General features: G+C 43.5%; 3 protein-coding genes across 3 annotated transcripts; 2 read left to right on the top strand and 1 right to left on the bottom strand.

Annotated features, from left to right (window-relative positions):
- Positions 1–549: 549 nt before the first annotated feature.
- On the top strand, positions 550–14257 carry cers5 (ceramide synthase 5). The gene is made up of 10 exons (XM_068742351.1): positions 550–722; positions 7305–7410; positions 7981–8111; positions 8380–8437; positions 8537–8587; positions 8996–9088; positions 10688–10816; positions 10970–11076; positions 12326–12482; positions 14114–14257. The coding sequence occupies exons 1-10, from the start codon at positions 550–552 to the stop codon at positions 14255–14257; spliced, it is 1149 nt and encodes a 382-aa protein (XP_068598452.1).
- Positions 14258–14829: 572 nt separating this feature from the next.
- cox14 (cytochrome c oxidase assembly factor COX14) lies at positions 14830–15918 on the bottom strand. Its single transcript, XM_068742350.1, has 2 exons — positions 15787–15918; positions 14830–15209 (listed from the first exon to the last, which is right to left on the bottom strand). Exon 2 carries the CDS (start codon positions 15197–15199, stop codon positions 15023–15025), a length of 177 nt encoding a protein of 58 aa, XP_068598451.1. The 5' UTR covers positions 15200–15209; positions 15787–15918; the 3' UTR covers positions 14830–15022.
- A 262-nt stretch (positions 15919–16180) lies between these two features.
- Positions 16181–17295, top strand: bcdin3d (BCDIN3 domain containing). Its single transcript, XM_068742928.1, has 2 exons — positions 16181–16384; positions 16598–17295. Exons 1-2 carry the CDS (start codon positions 16184–16186, stop codon positions 17222–17224), a joined length of 828 nt encoding a protein of 275 aa, XP_068599029.1. The 5' UTR covers positions 16181–16183; the 3' UTR covers positions 17225–17295.
- Positions 17296–17650: the final 355 nt, after the last annotated feature.

Below are 17650 nucleotides of genomic sequence, written 5' to 3'. Positions count from 1 at the left end.
ACACAAATATTCATTTCACCATTTAATCATCCTTATCATTTGTGCAGATGACATTGTGATCTGCAGGGAAGCAGGTAGAGGATAATTTAGAGAAGTGGAGGTCTGCTCTAGAAATGAGAGGAATAAGCAGGAGTCAAACAGGGTGCATGTGTGTGTAAATGAGAAGGCCCCAGTGAGGTTTAAAGCAATATATGTTAAGAAGAAGACTTCGAGTAGGGTCAGCAGTGAAGGAGAAGGTGGAACGGAAGGGGAGAATCGCGTGAAGGTCGGCTGGAACGGGCGGAGGGAAGTACCCAGCGTAATGTAACAGGAGAGAGTCAGCGAGGATGAAAGGAAAGTATCTACAAGTATTCGCTGAGTATTCTTATTTTGAAAATCTTGACCGGAAGCTCGTGTTGTACTCCGTTACTCTTCACAGTAAAGTTGAGTGCGGCAAGTCATCTTTCATCCGCCAGAAGCTGGAGGTCCCTTCAGTCCACCAAGTTTCTCACATCTTCTACTCGCACGGGAACCGCACAAACATCCGCCCGGGGCAGGAAGCACGCAAACATGGCTGCGCTTTCAGCCTGGTTTTGGAACGAGAGGTTTTGGCTGCCATACAACGTGACCTGGGCGGACCTGACAGACCCGGCTCCCGGGGTGGAGTACCCCAAAGCCGGCCACTTGTTGACCGCCATGCCGCTGGCTTTGGGGATTTTCTTCGTCAGGATACTCTTTGAAAGGTTCGTACTGTGTAACTCGTGTTTCCCTTTTGTTGATGTTAAATTCCTTTTTTTTTTTTTTTGTGCAGACAGTTTGAGTTTTGTTTAAAGGCTGATCAGAAGCCAAATGTTTTAACACATTTATTGACCCGAGATTCATTTAACTGGATCAGCCTCATGATCATGTTCTCATGCAAAGCTTTGTAAAATATGTTCAGGCAGGGATGCATCGAGGTTTAATTTGACCTTCCGTGACCCCTTCTGGTTTCCAGGTTCATAACAAACCTACAATGGAGGTCCAGGTTGTTGTTTTTTTTTTTTTACTCATTTGGCAGAATTTACACTCAGCCTTACATTAAAATCTCATTTCAGTTCCTTTCGGATATTTGGTAATGATCATTGAAGCATGCAGCATTGGGTTTGAATCGGGTTCAGTAAGTTAATTGAACACTTCCCATCGGTATTACATCATCATCACCATTCAGGCCTGTTCTATTCTGTCGGGTTTTTTTTCCACTTTTGATTAGATTAAACCTCACTTCCTCCTGACGAAAGCCTCGGTGGCGAGGTTCCCTCTCCTCCCTTTCTGTTCCTGTAACACCATTCAGTTTCTGCTTCATCCTGCAGAAATGGGGGGGGGGGGGGGGGGGCAACCTAAGGCACGCGTGTCACGGCTGGCACGCGGGAGCATTTATGTCGGCACGCAAGAGAATATTAAGAGGCAAAAAAATATTGTGTTTTATTATTTTAAGACCTCACAAGAAATGGAGCACACTAAATGTTCTTAAATACTAATTCTGGCGACCCCTCACGGGACAAGCCAAAGTACAATAGTAGTAGTAGTAGTAGTAACTGTTTAATACTTGGTGTATTACGCTGTGAGTGCGCGGATGCCTCTTTATCCTGAGCTGGACAGATTATTTCCTGACTCGTGCCTCACACCTCCACGAAGCTTTGTCAAAATTGTTTCCATTGTTTTTATTTTTTTATTAAAATCTTTTCCAAAGGTTTTAAGGCGTACTCACAAACAGGACCAGCCACACAAGGTCCTCCAACTCTTGGTGGCGGTAGTAACCTCCTAGGTGGAAGTAATATTTGAAAGTTTCCAACATTAAGTAATAGTGAAAATGTCACATTCAAAGGCTATAATGTACGAAAAAATAAAACATAATGAACAGGGTGTTTCCTCCATACATTCTGTACAGAAGATATTTGAAGTATCTTTGAAACGTGCACACTTACTGATGTGTACTGATTAGATTAGCCATAAAAGAATCTACATTCACTGAAAGCGGATATTTCTGATCAGACAAAATGTAAACGGCACAAAGATGTTTGCTTTTTAACCGTGCATCCCAAGGAAACCCAAGTAGTTTTAAATACTCGGGTAAATCTGAATTGGGTCGGGTGGAAGGCTGGCGGCGTGTTGCCTCAGCCATGACCTGCACACACACACACACACACATGCACGCACACGCACACACGCACACGCACACCGAACACCTACAGCGCCGGCTCCAAACGTATCTGATTGCTCCTACTGACTCGGCTTCGTCTGTAAAGGAGGAGCAATCAGATACTGGAGGTGTCCTAGTACTGACCCACCTGACTCAGGTGCCACAGCAGATTGCCTCCTCCCATTTAACCCTACGCTCTCCTGGAGGAGGAGAGACTCGTCCTCATCAGGGAGCATTTAGTAGCCAGGAAAAACCTCCAACGTTTTGATAGGGGCGTCCTCTGAGACACTTCCTGCTACAAACTGGTTTTGATTCTTGGTGTTATTCAAGCTATATTCTTTGCTTCCTCCTTGCATGGAGCGGGGTGGGAACCATTCTGTATTCACGTAGCATGAAAGTCCATTTGGACACTCGAATATCTCGTCTGTGGAGAAGCCTTGGACAGGAAGCTAGGCAGGAATCAAAATTCTAGCAAATCAGTATATGTATAACAGAATTGTAAACATGTTTGTTGGTTGTCTACTCGAAAATCCACCTGAATTCTGTGACTTAATAGCTATTAAATCAGTAAGTTTAGTCGTTTTAAAGCAAAAAATAACAATTTGTCTGCTTTCGAATTGTGACTGAGTTTTGAGTTTTCATTATTTGGTTTAATTTTAATATATCATCTCAAGCTGCATCCAGTATTTTGAAGTTTTGTAAACCAAATTAATAATTTATCAATTTAGATTGTCTTTATATACAGTGTGATTATGTGTGTATATATAATTCTGTAAACCTTTATTTGCAGTCTTACATACGTACTTTAAGTCATGGGCTTTTATCTTTTATCAATAAGGACTAAAAACCTCCAACAGCCTTTTCAGACATTTTACCGCTCTTACTTTTACTACTTACACTAAAACTCTTTCAAGATTTGCATTTCAACTCTTCTATCCCTTCAAGCCCAAATATTTCAACTTCTTTCTTAGTGGTTTTTAAGCTGACAGGTAACCTGTTTGTGTATCTTTCTTACTTTTTGTCTCACGCTTTTTTCCTATGGTATTTTTCTTATTAGCTGAACCTTATAGATTAGATTAGATTATTCGCTTCCTCTGGTCCGGACGAATACAGGATGGAGGCCTGAGTGACGCTACGACCCTTTTCGTAATAATGTTTTTCAACATTACATATTTCACATCCTGCAACTGTCAAAAAAAGAAAAAGAAAATTGCATTGTCAAAAAAAGATAGAAATCAAGAGCGTTATCTGCAGGATTTCTCTCCACCTGCAGGCAGTTCCTCATTCTGCCCAGCGTGGTGAAGGCTTCTGCTGCAGCTGCTTCTTTTCTAGACCAGCTTCTTGTTTGATTCCGATCATTTCACAGCTGTTGGCACTGACTTTATAGATTAGAGCAGCCTGGCTGTTCTGGGTGAACGAGCCTCGGCCCGTCTAATCCTTGTCATGTGATGATTGATGTTGAAACAACAAACTGGGATGTGCATGAGATTATGTGTGGCCAGACTTGTCAAGCAATATTTTTTGATACTGAAGTATACACAATTGATTAAACATTCTCCTCGCTCACATTTACATCCAGTCCTGAGCTATGAATCGGTCCCTGTCTGCGGCTCAGCCTGAGACTGGACCTTTTCCCACCGTCAAAGGTTTCTTGTAACTTGCTGCTCTTACCTCACGGGGGTCAACGCTGCGAGCGTCTTTATGCACAGACCATACTGAGCCCGTCTCCTGGTAACCAGCTCTGTATACGTGTGACTGGTCGGGATCTGAGGGGTAACAGAGATGTTTTGACGTTTAATATAAATGAATCGGGTCTCGTTTTTGGCACTGCAGGCTCAGGCTTGCGTTGTTTCTTTCTGCGTGTTCATCCTCATGCTTGTTTTAAATTGGAAAGGTTTCTGGAGGATCCAGATCAGGGGTCGTCTGTTAAAACGTCATGAAGTCCTGGAAGTCAAACCTCATCTCCTGCTTGAGGTCTGAACTGTGAGATACCTGCAAATGTGGCTTGTGTTTTCTGGCTTACTGAGGAAATCAGTTTACTTTACATTTTCATTAAATAGATGCAAGTCATGAACAACACGGTAATTCCTTCATCACCAAATTGATGGAAAAGAGTTCTTGTCAGTCCGTTAAAAGTATTTCACCCTCAAAGTTTCATCAAATATAATGATCTTTCAGGCTGAACTGAGTTTATTCAGTCAGATGGACACACAAACCATCACGGCTCGTATTCGTGCAGCCATTTTTCACGAGCGCTGACTGCCGGCTGTGATTATTCACAGCTGACTAGTGTGGTAAAAACTAGTGTCTCAGGAGGAGGCTGGAGGCCATGATGGGCATTTTCTGCTAATCTTCTAGCAGCATGCAATTCTTAGTTTTAAGGTGATTTTACCTGAAGGAAAAGACTGTGTTCCGCCCACATACTTGTATATATGTGCAAAGTCGTCAGATTGCAGTCACATGTGTTGCTCCACTGTCAGGCTACTAAGTATTTATAAAGAGAGAGCACAGGAAGAACGTAACAATTAAAGTGGATGTGGTGAGAAGATCATCGCCATCATTGCTGAAGTTTCTCTACAAGAGCCTGAAAATACGGAGGCTGCCATTCAAATTCACTCAGCGACAAGTGATAGTCAACAAAAACAGATTTGCTTCATGCAAAAGGTGAGCAGCAAGCCTTGTCTTCAGGGGCTTTGAGAACCGGTCTCCCGACTGTGGAGCAGTGAGGCGGTCAGGGGAGGCAGGGGGCAGGCAGTGCCTCACCTGCCATCATGAGAAGTGAAACAAATAAATGATGATAAAATAAATATTATTTGTTGTACAATTTGTCTGATCTGTAAATGTATTTAATCGTTTAATAAAATAAAATCTCTGTGGAATCGCAATGGCCAATTAAGAACACGGAGTCCAGAACAAATAGGCTCTCTCTCTCTCTCTCTCTCTCAGCTGCTGTGAATTTAACATTCTTGCTTGGTTTAACATGAACGTCAAGTATGTGTGTGTAAAGAAAGATGATATGAGAAACATAACCTTTGTGAATCTGACTCTGACAAACCTCACCGCACGTCACTGCGGTCGAGGTAGTACAGAACATTTGATGTCCTAATTTCAGGTCTGTCACGATAATGAAATGATCTGGAGAACTTTTGCTTCGCTTTGTCCTTTTGCTTTCACCTGACTATAAGAGTAATGTAAACATTACTCTTATAGTCAGGGTGGCCTGGAGGTTTTGAAAGTGCAGGGACTCAACAGGCCTAATCCAGAAGAAACGGGATTCATCTCTACGGCTTCTTCACTCCCTATTCAATGATACCTTGGCGCAATAGCTCTTTAAAAAGAGATCACATTTTAAAATAGCCTTTAATAGATAAATAATAAATATGGGCTCAATATATTTACCCATGCATGTGATTATTTAAATATCACTGTTTGTAGGTAGCGTGTCAGACTCAAAATCATCAGACTAAACTTGAGCATCTTTACAGGATCAAATTTATGATCGAGCTGGTTGTGTCCAGAAAGGTTTGCCGTCTCTAGACACAGGAAGTCGGTCATCTGGTGTTCCCGTATCTCGAGTGGAGCGGCTCTACGTATTTTGCCATGTTCAGGTTCCTGGATGTGGGGAATGCCTTTCTTCAAAAGTGTGTGTACATCTTTACAACAGCCAAATTTACAAGATTGTAAAACCATTTTTATTATGTAGGTCAATAGAAAGTTGTCGGTGTGATGGTTCAATTTCTTTTGACATAAGCTGTTGCCCAGTGGTTTGTAGTATGAATGAGCATTATTTGCCTCTGCTGTGATTGTAGCGAGGTGTGTTTGTGTTCATTTGCATCAGGCTGATGTCACGAAACGCAACCTGCTGTCAAGCCATAAACTAAACATCAACTTAACAGTTTTTTCTTTGCCAATTTGTTTGCCTGTCACTAAAAATTAAGAGAGTAAATACATAATAAAACTACATACAATGGTATAAATGACTGTGCCCCCCTGGCTACTGAACAGAATAGTCCTGCTACTTGAAACCAGCGCTCTAAGTTGTTAGCCAGAACACGACTTTCTCAGTTTTACTTGAGCAAATCTCCGATAAAAGCTTTGCTCCGGCCTGAATGTGACAGTTCAGCAACACAACTGCAGGCAGAGGTCACACAAGGTCATAATGTTCCCATCATGCATCCCAGAATCCCTTGGGGCTTCAGGAAATGCCAGTTCATCGTGTTTTTGCTCTATTTCCTTCTTTGATGAGCCGCTAGCCTGCGTGATGCAACGCATTAGCCGTCTGTCGTTCCTGTGTGTTCTTCAAAAACGCAAGCAATCACATAACCTCCGGTGCGCCTCGGCGCAGGTAATTATGGATTTTTATGCTGGAAGTTGTGATTTTTCAAATTTAGCCCAAAAACCAGCCTTCTGTGACCTTTCGTTGGACACTTTTTGGGGTCACGGTTAGGTTTGACACGGATTACACGGTCAAATAATTGGTTTTCATGCTGAAAGCTGAGATTTTGACATCACCTCACCAAAAAAAAAAAAAAATTCAACACCCGTGAGGAGGGCGATTTGAAGGAGTTTTGAATTTCTGAAAGGGACACAATTGTCCAGGGGTCACACGAGGGCGAAGCAAGATGTTATAGAACAACACACAACGATGGAGTCATTTAGCAGATGTCAACGTGACCCTCACGCTAGCGTGGCTGGTGTCATATTTCTTACAGTCAGACGCAGCGCGTGCGTCCTTCGGATCTATCAATCATAATAATGTCTTTGCTTCCTCATACAACACTTGGAGGGTCTGAACTCTGTGTTCGTGTTTGTTACCTGCACCTGTACATCAGCTGAATAATGTGATATCACTGGAAGGAATGTGAATCGGATTCATGTTCCTGCTTGTACAAAAGAGAAACGAAACAGGGCCCCGCCCACAGCAGAAGCCCCCATAATGTCTCTAGCGACTCGTGCACTGTGGGTTTTACACAAATTGACCAAATTAATAGACGGGAGATTTATAAAAAGGCTAAAATTAAAATATCAAGTTAGATTCATCAATTTTAAAATGTATCATAATTTTAAAAAAAGGCACTAATAACAAAGCAAACAGCTAGTGGAGCATGCTAACATCAGGTCACAGCACCTCTCATCTCTGATGCAGGTTTGTTGCCAGTACTTGTGCCCAAAGTCTCCACATCCAGCCGGGAGTTGGACGGAGAGCTCAGCCCAACGCAGTGCTGGAGAAAGTGTATGCATCCATCACAAAGGTTCGCTCCCTGGCCGCCTCCTCCTCCTATAATATACGCGCTGCGGCGGCTCATTGATCTGATCATGTCTCACAAACTCTTACAGTTTCGCATGCATCTTCCTGTGTCGGAGTCTGATGTGCACACTTCTCAGAAATCTGCAACTTCTAATTGCAGTATTACCTTAGCATATACGAGTAGGATTCGTTCCACGACCGAGCTCGTACCTCAGATCGCTCGGATGTCAAATAAATGTTTCCCATATAGAATAACTGGAAACAATTGAATCCGTTCCGGCCGTTTAAAAACAAACAAATCAACGCTAATAACGATGGAAAAAACATTTTTAATTGCTATATAGACACACACACACACACACAATGATACAAGTAAAGATATACAGTATCGATAATTTCATGCTTCATCTCCATCGTCATCATCACGCGTCTTTTCTTGTCATCCTTAGCACTCGCTGTCTTCGGACCCATATTTCTTCCTTGTAGGTCAGACTGGCTAACGTGTCTGTCCCTAGATGTCTGCCACATGGATGGGATGGATGCCGGATGAACTTGTTCCTCTCCCTTTGCACAGAGTCCAGACTCTCGCCACCTGGACGGCCTGTCCAAGCAGCTGGACTGGGACATGCGAAAGGTCCAGCGATGGTTCAGACAGCGCAGGAACCAAGATAAACCCAGCACACACACCAAGTTCTGCGAGAGCATGTAGGTTCATCGTGCCTGTTGTGTTGGCCTTTGACCTCTCTGCATGTCTGAGCACACAGTGGTGGCGTTTCCTCTATACGCGTTCCTGTATTTCTGGTATTGTGTGAACTGACTGAGGACATTTTCACTGTTTAGTCCCCTTAATTGATCGGGCTCAGATTTAAACTGAAATGATCATGTGACGTTGCCATAAAGTTGACGGTGAGGTGGATATTGCTAATTGTTACTGGAGTGACGTTTCTTCTTACTTTTGCATCCTGTTTTCCAGGTGGAGGTTTACATTTTATTTGTGCATATTTATCTATGGGTTGTGTTTTCTGTGGCAGGTGAGCATTCCTTCAGAGCGTTGTTTCACTGACTGGGTGTATTTCCATACATGAAGCATTGCTGGTTAGTTGATTATCCAACTGACGTTTTCCTTTTAGTCTCCGTGGACGTGGGACACGCGGCATTGCTGGTACGGTTACCCCTATCAGGTACGGTGTGGTTCTATTACATCAGCATAACTTGTAATTGACTTCAAAAATGAAGGCTTATTGCGCTGCTGTGTATTTGATCATATGCTTTTGTGACCTGATAAACTGTTGAGCTGTGTTATTCGTGGAAATATTTAGCTTAAAAAAACTGTAAATAGAAGTAGAAGCATTATTTTCGCTTTGCTTTACTGCCTTTAAAAAAAAAACATTTAACAAATGCATTCCAACACAAACTATATCATCTAGATATCCCAGCATTCCTGAATTCTCCTGTTAATCATGCAAAGTGTCTGTCGTCTCAATTTTTCTACCTTATTGCTGAAGTGCTTTGTAGCTTTTATTCTCTCTAGCATTTCCTTTAATTAAATAAATAAATGCCCCCCCCCCCCCCCGATTGTCTCTCCTCAGCTCTTGACCCCGGGGCTTTACCACTACTACATGGCAGAGCTGTCTTTCTACTCGTCGCTCATGTTCACCCAATTCACAGACATTAAGAGAAAGGTGAGCTCTGTCCCTGCTCGGCTGCCGCGCCCTGCATTCATGCGCCTGCGGTTCCTCGTTTTTCAGTGGCAGAGAACGTGTGAAAGGTTTCTACGCATGCAATGCGGGAACAATTTAAGGTGTTTGTTTGTTCCAACGTCTTGCAGTTGTGTTGATCTTGGCTGGTCACATGTATTCTCGAAAGCGGGGTCGGAAGCTTTCCTTTCTGGGAATGCTTTGTGTGTGTCCCCCCCCCCCGCTGTCATGTGATGGAGCAGGCCTCATTATATTTAGAATAACAAAGTATTATTCTGCCCCGACAGTGCGCCAGTGTTTGCTTTTGTCCAGCCGAACACCAAGAGCGTTGTGCTTTTCCTCATGACATGATTTTCTTATTTGACAGCGTAGGTTCCTGATCAGCTGATTATTTCATTGCCTCCGCCAAGCGGAAAAAGGCTTCCACCGCTGTTTGTGTCCTTATTTTCTGCCTTTTTTTAAGTTGGCTTACCAAAGACATTCAAGAGACATTCAATTCAATCTTTTACATCATTTAACAATGGAAAAAATGTGATATTATGTAGGAGGCCAATTCATGCCAATTCATTTTTTTCAGTACCTGCCAACCTGTTTTGAATGACATAAAAGAGGTAGATCCTGCACTTATTCCAGAATAGTCATATTGATACTAGTCTGTGACTAATATTTTTCAAAAAAAAATTATTATTATTATTTATATTTTTATTGTGCAACGGGTTAGGAATATTCATGGTTTGGGAGGGTATTAAAAAAAGTGATGACTGTGGATGACTTAATGTGTAATAGAAATACTTTGAACCAAATTAATTAGCTGAAGGTTGGAGCGCAAGCCTGTAGAAAATCTTCACATTCTTGGATGTGAAGAAAACCATCGTTATTGAAATTCTGTGTTTCTTAAATATCTGCAAAACGTGTATTGATGTGACTCCGAAGGTTCGGTTTTCATTGCCAGTGGGTCACGTTTTATGAGAGTCAGACTCACTAACTATTATATAATAGCTTGCAATTATTGATAATAGTAAAATCGAATCAGCACACATGTTTTATGGTGAGATTCTACAGTGTTTCTCACCGTTCCTGCTGCAGATCATTAAACCTTAAACCTGACCACTACTTGAAATATTGCATCTGTCTTATACATTTTTTTTTTTAATGCAGAAGCAAGAATTTTGGTGTAAGCATGTTTATCTCGATTTTCTTCTTTTTTTTATGTGGAATTAATTTAGCTCTTTTCATATTTTCAGGAAATGGCCGAGTTTAAATTGATCAATACCATATGGTAAATGTTTCAATAACCTATTCACTTATATTCTTTACGAGTATACTGACAATATCTGCATCTTTTACATGCAGATTTTGTTTTTGTTTTTATACAAAATTCAGTATTTCTACCATTTCCGTATTTTACCAAGACAATTACTGGCAACCTTTTATCTATTATTTTGTCTTCACCTGCATCCACCGTTTACCGTTTTTGGTTTGTTTGTTGCACTGGGATCTACGCTTCCATAATTTATTTATTCATTATATTTCCATAATAGTGTGTATCTCATGCTGACCACGCCCATCCCTGTTTAATTTCAGGACTTCTTTATCATGTTCGTCCATCACCTGGCTACGGTTGGCCTCATCAGTTTTTCCTACGTCAACAACATGGCGAGGGTGGGCAGCCTGGTGATGTGTGTCCACGACGCCTCGGACTTCCTGCTCGAGGTCAGTCGAGGACAGACCTTCGATTTATTGTTGTTCATTTCTTTAAGCCTGCTGAGTAAAATGTGTGATTTTTTGTTATTGTTGATTGGTGAATAGAGCTCAAAGGATTCTGCTCTACTTGAAACTGAAACTACTTGTTTCCCCCCCCAACAGGCAGCCAAGCTGGCCAACTACGCCAAGTACCAGCGCCTGTGTGACTTCCTCTTCATTGTGTTTAGTGTGGCATTCTTCATCACGCGGCTCCTTATATATCCAATATGGTGAGTTCCCATAAACACCTGCAAGCTCAGGATGAGCATTATCTACTGTCATCGTTTTCTAATGATATTAAAGCCTGAGCGTTTGCAACATGAAACCTGGTGGGGAAAACGGCGTGCTCCGAATCGAAAGCACTCCGAGGCGATTTCCAGCAGGTCTCCTGCGTCCCACTGGCTGACTCATCGGTGTTGCCCTTGGCGCTGCGGCGGGCTGGCTTCCAGGCCTGGCGGGGGCTGTTGGGGGTAGCGACGGCTCCTTCACAGGGACCTGGAAGCTCGACCTCGAGAGACGGAGACAATGGGGAAGCGACCATCGGCATTAGTAACCAGAGCAGCCTGATTCAGTGTCTTGGTGTGGATGAGTGATCAAGCTAGTGTTGCAGATGCAGTTACCAGGAATGAAATCCACACCTCTGTGGGAGGGGGGGGGGAGGGGGGGCGGGGGTGGGGCTGCTGGCGGCTTCCTTCCTGTCACTCACCTGGATTTCAAGAAAAATGTGATCTCATTAATTCAGCTGCCATCCAGTACAAATCAAACGGTGAAGAAGTACAGCTTGACTTCCTGTTACTACTATTACTACTACTGTACTTTCCTTTTACTACTATTACTACGACTGTACTTTCCTCTTACTACTATTACTACTACTGTACTTTCCTTTTACTATTACTACGACTGTACTTTCCTCTTACTACTATTACTACTACTGTGCTTTCCTCTTACTATTACTCCTACTGTACTTTACTCTTACTACTATTACTACTACTGTACTTTACTCTTACTACTATTACTACTACTGTACTTTCCTTTTACTATTACTACGACTGTACTTTCCTCTTACTACTATTACTACTACTGTACTTTCCTTTTACTATTACTACTACTGTACTTTCCTCTTACTACTATTACTACTACTGTGCTTTCCTCTTACTATTACTCCTACTGTACTTTACTCTTACTACTATTACTACTACTGTACTTTACTCTTACTACTATTACTACTACTGTACTTTACTCTTACTACTATTACTACTACTGTACTTTACTCTTACTACTATTACTACTACTGTACTTTACTCTTACTACTATTACTACTACTGTACTTTACTCTTACTACTATTACTACTACTGTACTTTGGGCTTGTCCCGTCCCAACAGCAGCCACTCTCACGTCCTCCCTCACTGCGTTCCATGCATCTTCCCCGCCTTGACTACGGCATTGACTACGCCTTCACGCCGCTTTGTGTTTTCCAGGGTGCTGAACTCCACTCTGTTTGAGAGCTGGGCCATCGTCGGGCCGTACCCGTCCTGGTGGCTCTTCAACTTCTTGCTGCTGGTCCTGCAGGCGCTGCACGTCATCTGGTGCTGCCTCATCGCCCGCATCGCTGTTAAAGCGGCTCTGCGTGGGAGGGTAGGTCACTGAGGAGAAGTATTTAACAACCAATGGAGAGGAAATTCATCTCGACTGTTCTGATGGGGCGCTAACATGCGGTCAAACATGATGAGATGTGTGTCCTCTCACGAACTATAGGGGGCGTTTAAACCAGATGATTGTTTTCTTGACTCTTTAAAGATAATGAGTCATTATTTTTGTTTGACCTGCCGAGCGAGTTCACGTCACGACTTTAAAAAAACAACTGTGAATCTAAAAAGATAAAGCCAGGAGAGAGGGTAGCGTTGATTTTCTGACCTGAGCATGTTTCAGCGTCGAGTCAGCTATGATGAAATGAAACAACGAGGTCCTAAACGTGAACATAAATAGCGATCTTTTAAGGACATGACGAGGCTTTACAGACTTCATTAAAGGTGCTTTTAGCAAATGAATATTAGATATGCGTCCCATTCCTGAGTGTCTGTGTCCGTGAAGACTTTGTTTTCTCTCTCCTGCATGACTGAGCGGTGATTTGTGGCGGTACATTTGCTGCACTGTTGTCCCTGACTCGCTCTCGTTCTCTCTGCAGACGCTGTTTGTTTCCTCTCCCTCTGGAATGAGAGAGACGCTGTCTTTCTGTCTGTGTTTGTACACTGAGCCCTCCTCCGCTGCTCCCTTGCTTCTCCTCATTTGATTTGTGCTCTCGAGGCCTTTATCCTCTCTGTTTCTGCCTGTAAGTTTCAGCTGACCCCCCCCCCCCCCCCCTCCTCCTTTCACACATCTTTATCCACTCTGTCCATTTCTGCAGCGGCTTTAATTGCACATTTGATGAAGTAGGTCAAACCTTCAACTTCCTCGTGCCGACAACGATAAGTCGTAGCGTCATGGATAGCTAATGAATATGTTGGGCTGCTTCTCATGATAACAACGTTGTCCCGCACCACCACCCTGTGGCATTAATGAACACTGAATATTTATCTTCATATGCTGATGATGTAAAATATTACGCAACGTTACTATGATTTGTCTTTCCATACGTCGCATCTACAGTCTGAGAAGCAGAGACCCTTAACCTACAGGTAGTTCAACGAGCCGAGGTCCAAATTGTCATCCGTGTTTTTGCATGGATGCTACGGAAAAGATAAATAAATACAATTATTTCCATGGACAAATAGAAAAAAATACTAAAAGGCACCACTACTCATCATGCAGTTTGTATGAAATGCTCCAGATGGACGGACGGGCATCCTGACATCTCCAGAATTTCATGGTCAGGATTAACATTAGAAAAATGACCGATTGTAGTACAGGATTTGTTTATTGCCTCCACGGGCAAACCTTTGTGATCAGCCTGACCTCCAGGTTGGAACCCGCAGAACCACGAACCAGTTCTACGTAGAGAACGTCTCTCTGGGTCAAGCTCAAACCCAGTCTCTCATGATTTTGCGTATGAAGACTTCTTCAGAGGAAAGATACAAAAAGAAAAGTGAACTTATCCTTTAATGTCGAAGGAAAATGTTGAAGCTCGTAAAACTTTTAATAATTGACCTGCATTGGCGGCCAGTCATTTACAGTAATGCTTCTAACATTTTTTGTTGCGTATCATTTAGTCTAACGTCTCTGGTTTGCGCTGAGGCTTATCGCTGTCGTGTCCACCTTCTGCCCTCTAGGTGAGCAAAGATGTCCGCAGCGACATTGAGAGCAGCTCAGACGAGGGCCCCCCGCTGTCCACGGAGGGGCCTCAAGGAGAAAATGGCACCAACGGCCATTACACTGTTGCTAAAGCCCGGTTGTTCAACCACAGCAGTTGGTGACATGACCCGCCCCTTAGCCGGGACACTTGATGGACACAGATACTGACGTCTGCTTGGAAGAGACTTCTAAAAGACAAGAGCACGGAAATCCAAACCAGCAAGCGATCGTAGCCTTAGTTCTTTTGATGGGATGTATTTGCTTTAAATGTTCTCTCCCAGTTTTATTGGTCAGATGAACTTGGCTGTTTTAAAGAATTCATTCACACTTGATTACGGAGGAGAGGAAACTGTTTTACTGTTTTGGGAGACGACCTGCGGCGAGTGTTGCATTTCTAGTCAGTCGTGTCATAGCGGGTGTAAAAGATGTAAATGCCTTTTTTTTTTTTAAAAACCCGAGGTTCTTCCAGACGCCTGCGCCGAATCAGACCAGAAGTGCAGCACTTTAAACAGCACCTGTGATTTACCTTTTACACACCCAGACGTGTTTTGTTGTGCTACTTCTGAGACCAAATGTTTGTCACTGCCTGTAGATGAAGCCAGGTGTGAGGACTATTTTAATGTAAAGATGTACGTTGTTGTTGAACCACAGCTGTTCCTGTTGCAGTCCTGCATAAAACGTTGACCCAAGCGGTTCAAAGGCATTTAATTTATTATAGTACAAATATCTTTACTGCAGAACAATACACAGGCTGATCATGCAAATGGGATATTGCTGATCGAGTTGAAGTTTTTACAATGACACAGCCACCCCGAGAAGAACAAACTCGACTTTGCGATGGCAAATATCCACATCGTTGCAAAGCGAATAGTCAAGTCCATCTGCCGTCACTCTTTGATGATTCCAGGATCCTGGTTTTCTGCTGCCAGTTTCAGCTCTTTCTGTTTCTGCATGTAGCGGTAGCCTCGCACCACACACAGGTAGCCCCCGTAAGCCGTCAGCAGCACCATGGAGGTGGTAAAGCCCTTGTAGCCCAGGTCAGCTAAGCGCTTCCCAGACACCATGACGGGGACCCTGAAGGAGTCGAGAACAAGAAAGACACTGAGATCAGACATCTGGAAGGGCCCCGGACTGAGATCAGACATCCGGAGGGACCCCGGACTGAGATCAGACATCCGGAGGGACCCCGAACTGTTTCACGGATTCACATGCAACATACCAGAAACTAACCAGCACTGGTTTGTTAATAAGGCTCAGATTAGATCATCACGTGTGCAGTAACTAGTAACTAGTAACTTATCGTTCTGCCTCCACTCAAACTAATCTCTGCACCGGTGCTCATAAATAATGACAACTTCACTGCAGGCATCCACAGATATGGGCCCCGTCGTTCATTTAGCTGGTCTCTGGTCAGCCTTAGCCACACACACACACCCACACACACCCCCCGCCACACACACACACACACACACACACACACACATACACATACACACACTACCTGTGTGCATATTAACCTCGACTCCAGTTTTCCTCTTTAATAGTTTACAGCTAGCTCTGTGCGCGCACACACACACGTTGGAGGAAACACGCTATTTTATGGCATTGGCAAATATCTTCTGTCGGATCAGTTTCAATTGTCTTTTCTTACCTTTGATCTTAAAGCTTATCGAAGTTCTCCTCAATGTCAGCACACCAGCATGTACAGCTAGCATGCAAGCTAGGTCTGTCTTCTTGGTCGCTCGCTTTAGTGAAGTACGGGAAGCCAGGGGAGACATTTCAGTTCGTCTGACAAAACTTCGAAGTCGCAGCACGCCACCTATTGATCTGGAGTAAGTTAAACGAACGGCGTTTTGCAGTGTTACATAATTAATGATCATTTAATTAAAACAAAGGCGTTACGATCATACGATGCGACTTTAAGTTTGACTGGCTGGGTCTATAAAATACAGAATATATTATTTTAATAAAAAAAAAAAATCGCCAGCATATTCGTTCTGCTGTGACACGTTTCAGTCCGGACGTATTTTGGAGCTGCACACTGAAAGATGGCAACATGTTCGCTCGGTAGCGGCGCCGCCGGTGACTTTAACGATCCGGGAGCGGCTACTTTTGGGAACTTCATAAACTATTATACATTCAATCCTCCTGAGAACCGTTTGAGCCTGATCCCAACCACACTCCTTCAGGATTTAAGCTGCAGCGACCGTCGGGCCACAGAGATCCTGGACGTGGGGTGCAATTCAGGGGTGAGATTCTGAGCGAAGGCGCACGCTTTAATATAAATATAAATATATATATAGTGGCCTTTGCTAACAGTTATCTCCATGCCGCATATGATGATCAAGTGTTTTATGAATTTAATTATTTAAAAAAACAAGTTATGTTTGAATATTATCTTTACACGTAAATGAACTTTTTGTTTTTCAGTGAACATTTTCTTCTCTCCTTGTGAATGGCAGGAACTGAGCATAGCATTCTACAAGCACGTGGTGCAGGAGCCTGCGTGCGAAGAGGAGTCGGCTGAATCCGGAGTTCACCTCCTCGGCTGCGACCTGGACGACCTTCTCATTCAGCGAGCTCAGCAGGCGAACCCTCTGCCGGGCAGCATCGCGTTCGTCCGCCTGGACATCATGGAAGACGCCGACCAGTTGAAGGATTACCTCAAGCAGCACGGCTGCTCTTACTTCCACCTGTGCCTGTGCCTGGCGGTCACCATGTGGGTCCACCTGAACCACGGGGACTCGGGTCTGCTGCGGCTGCTCTCTCGCTTGGCTTCCATCAGCCAGCACCTCCTGCTGGAGGCGCAGCCCTGGAAGTGTTACCGCGCCGCGGCCAGACGCCTCAGGAAGCTGGGCCGCTCAGACTTTGACCACTTCAAGGCCCTGAAGATCCGCGGAGACGTTGCGGGACATGCCAAGAAGCACCTGGAGAGACACTGTGGCATGGAGCTCATCCAGAGCTTTGGCAGCACGTTGTGGGGCCGCAAGCTGCTGCTCTTCAAAAGGAGACGTGAAACCGAGGAGTTGTCTTCAGATGCTCGGGAGCAGCAGGGAGGTCAAAGGGCACTGGGAGGAAAGGACAGCTGAGAAGGTGGTCATTAGCGAGCGGGGGCCATTACAGTGTCTGTTAAGTCACTTTTCAATCCGCGTGACCGAAACCGATGATTAAAATGTTCTTTGCGACCATCGTGAATTGAATTTGAGTGTTTTTACTGAGACAAAAAATTAAACTGAAGATGCGGCGACAGGTTAGTCGTTTTTCCACATTGTTTATGGAATGGAGGGAATTTTGAGATGAAGCCTAGTGTCAGAGTTCAACTTATTGACTCATGTAATTACCATATTGATTAATGTCAACTAATAGGCCCCAAAGTATTTGGGGTCAATAATAATAGCTGCTCTTGAACTAAGGACTAAAAGCATGAAATCATATTTTGTGTAGCATTTAAATTGTGTACAAGCGATGACGTACCTACACAACTGGTTACACACAATATGCAATAGATTAGAATA

Source organism: Brachionichthys hirsutus, chromosome 8 (genome assembly GCF_040956055.1).
Source record: "Brachionichthys hirsutus isolate HB-005 chromosome 8, CSIRO-AGI_Bhir_v1, whole genome shotgun sequence".
NCBI classification, from domain to species: Eukaryota; Metazoa; Chordata; class Actinopteri; order Lophiiformes; family Brachionichthyidae; genus Brachionichthys; species Brachionichthys hirsutus.
Note: the sequence above shows the minus strand (reverse complement) of the source record. Positions and strands in the feature narration are given on the sequence as shown.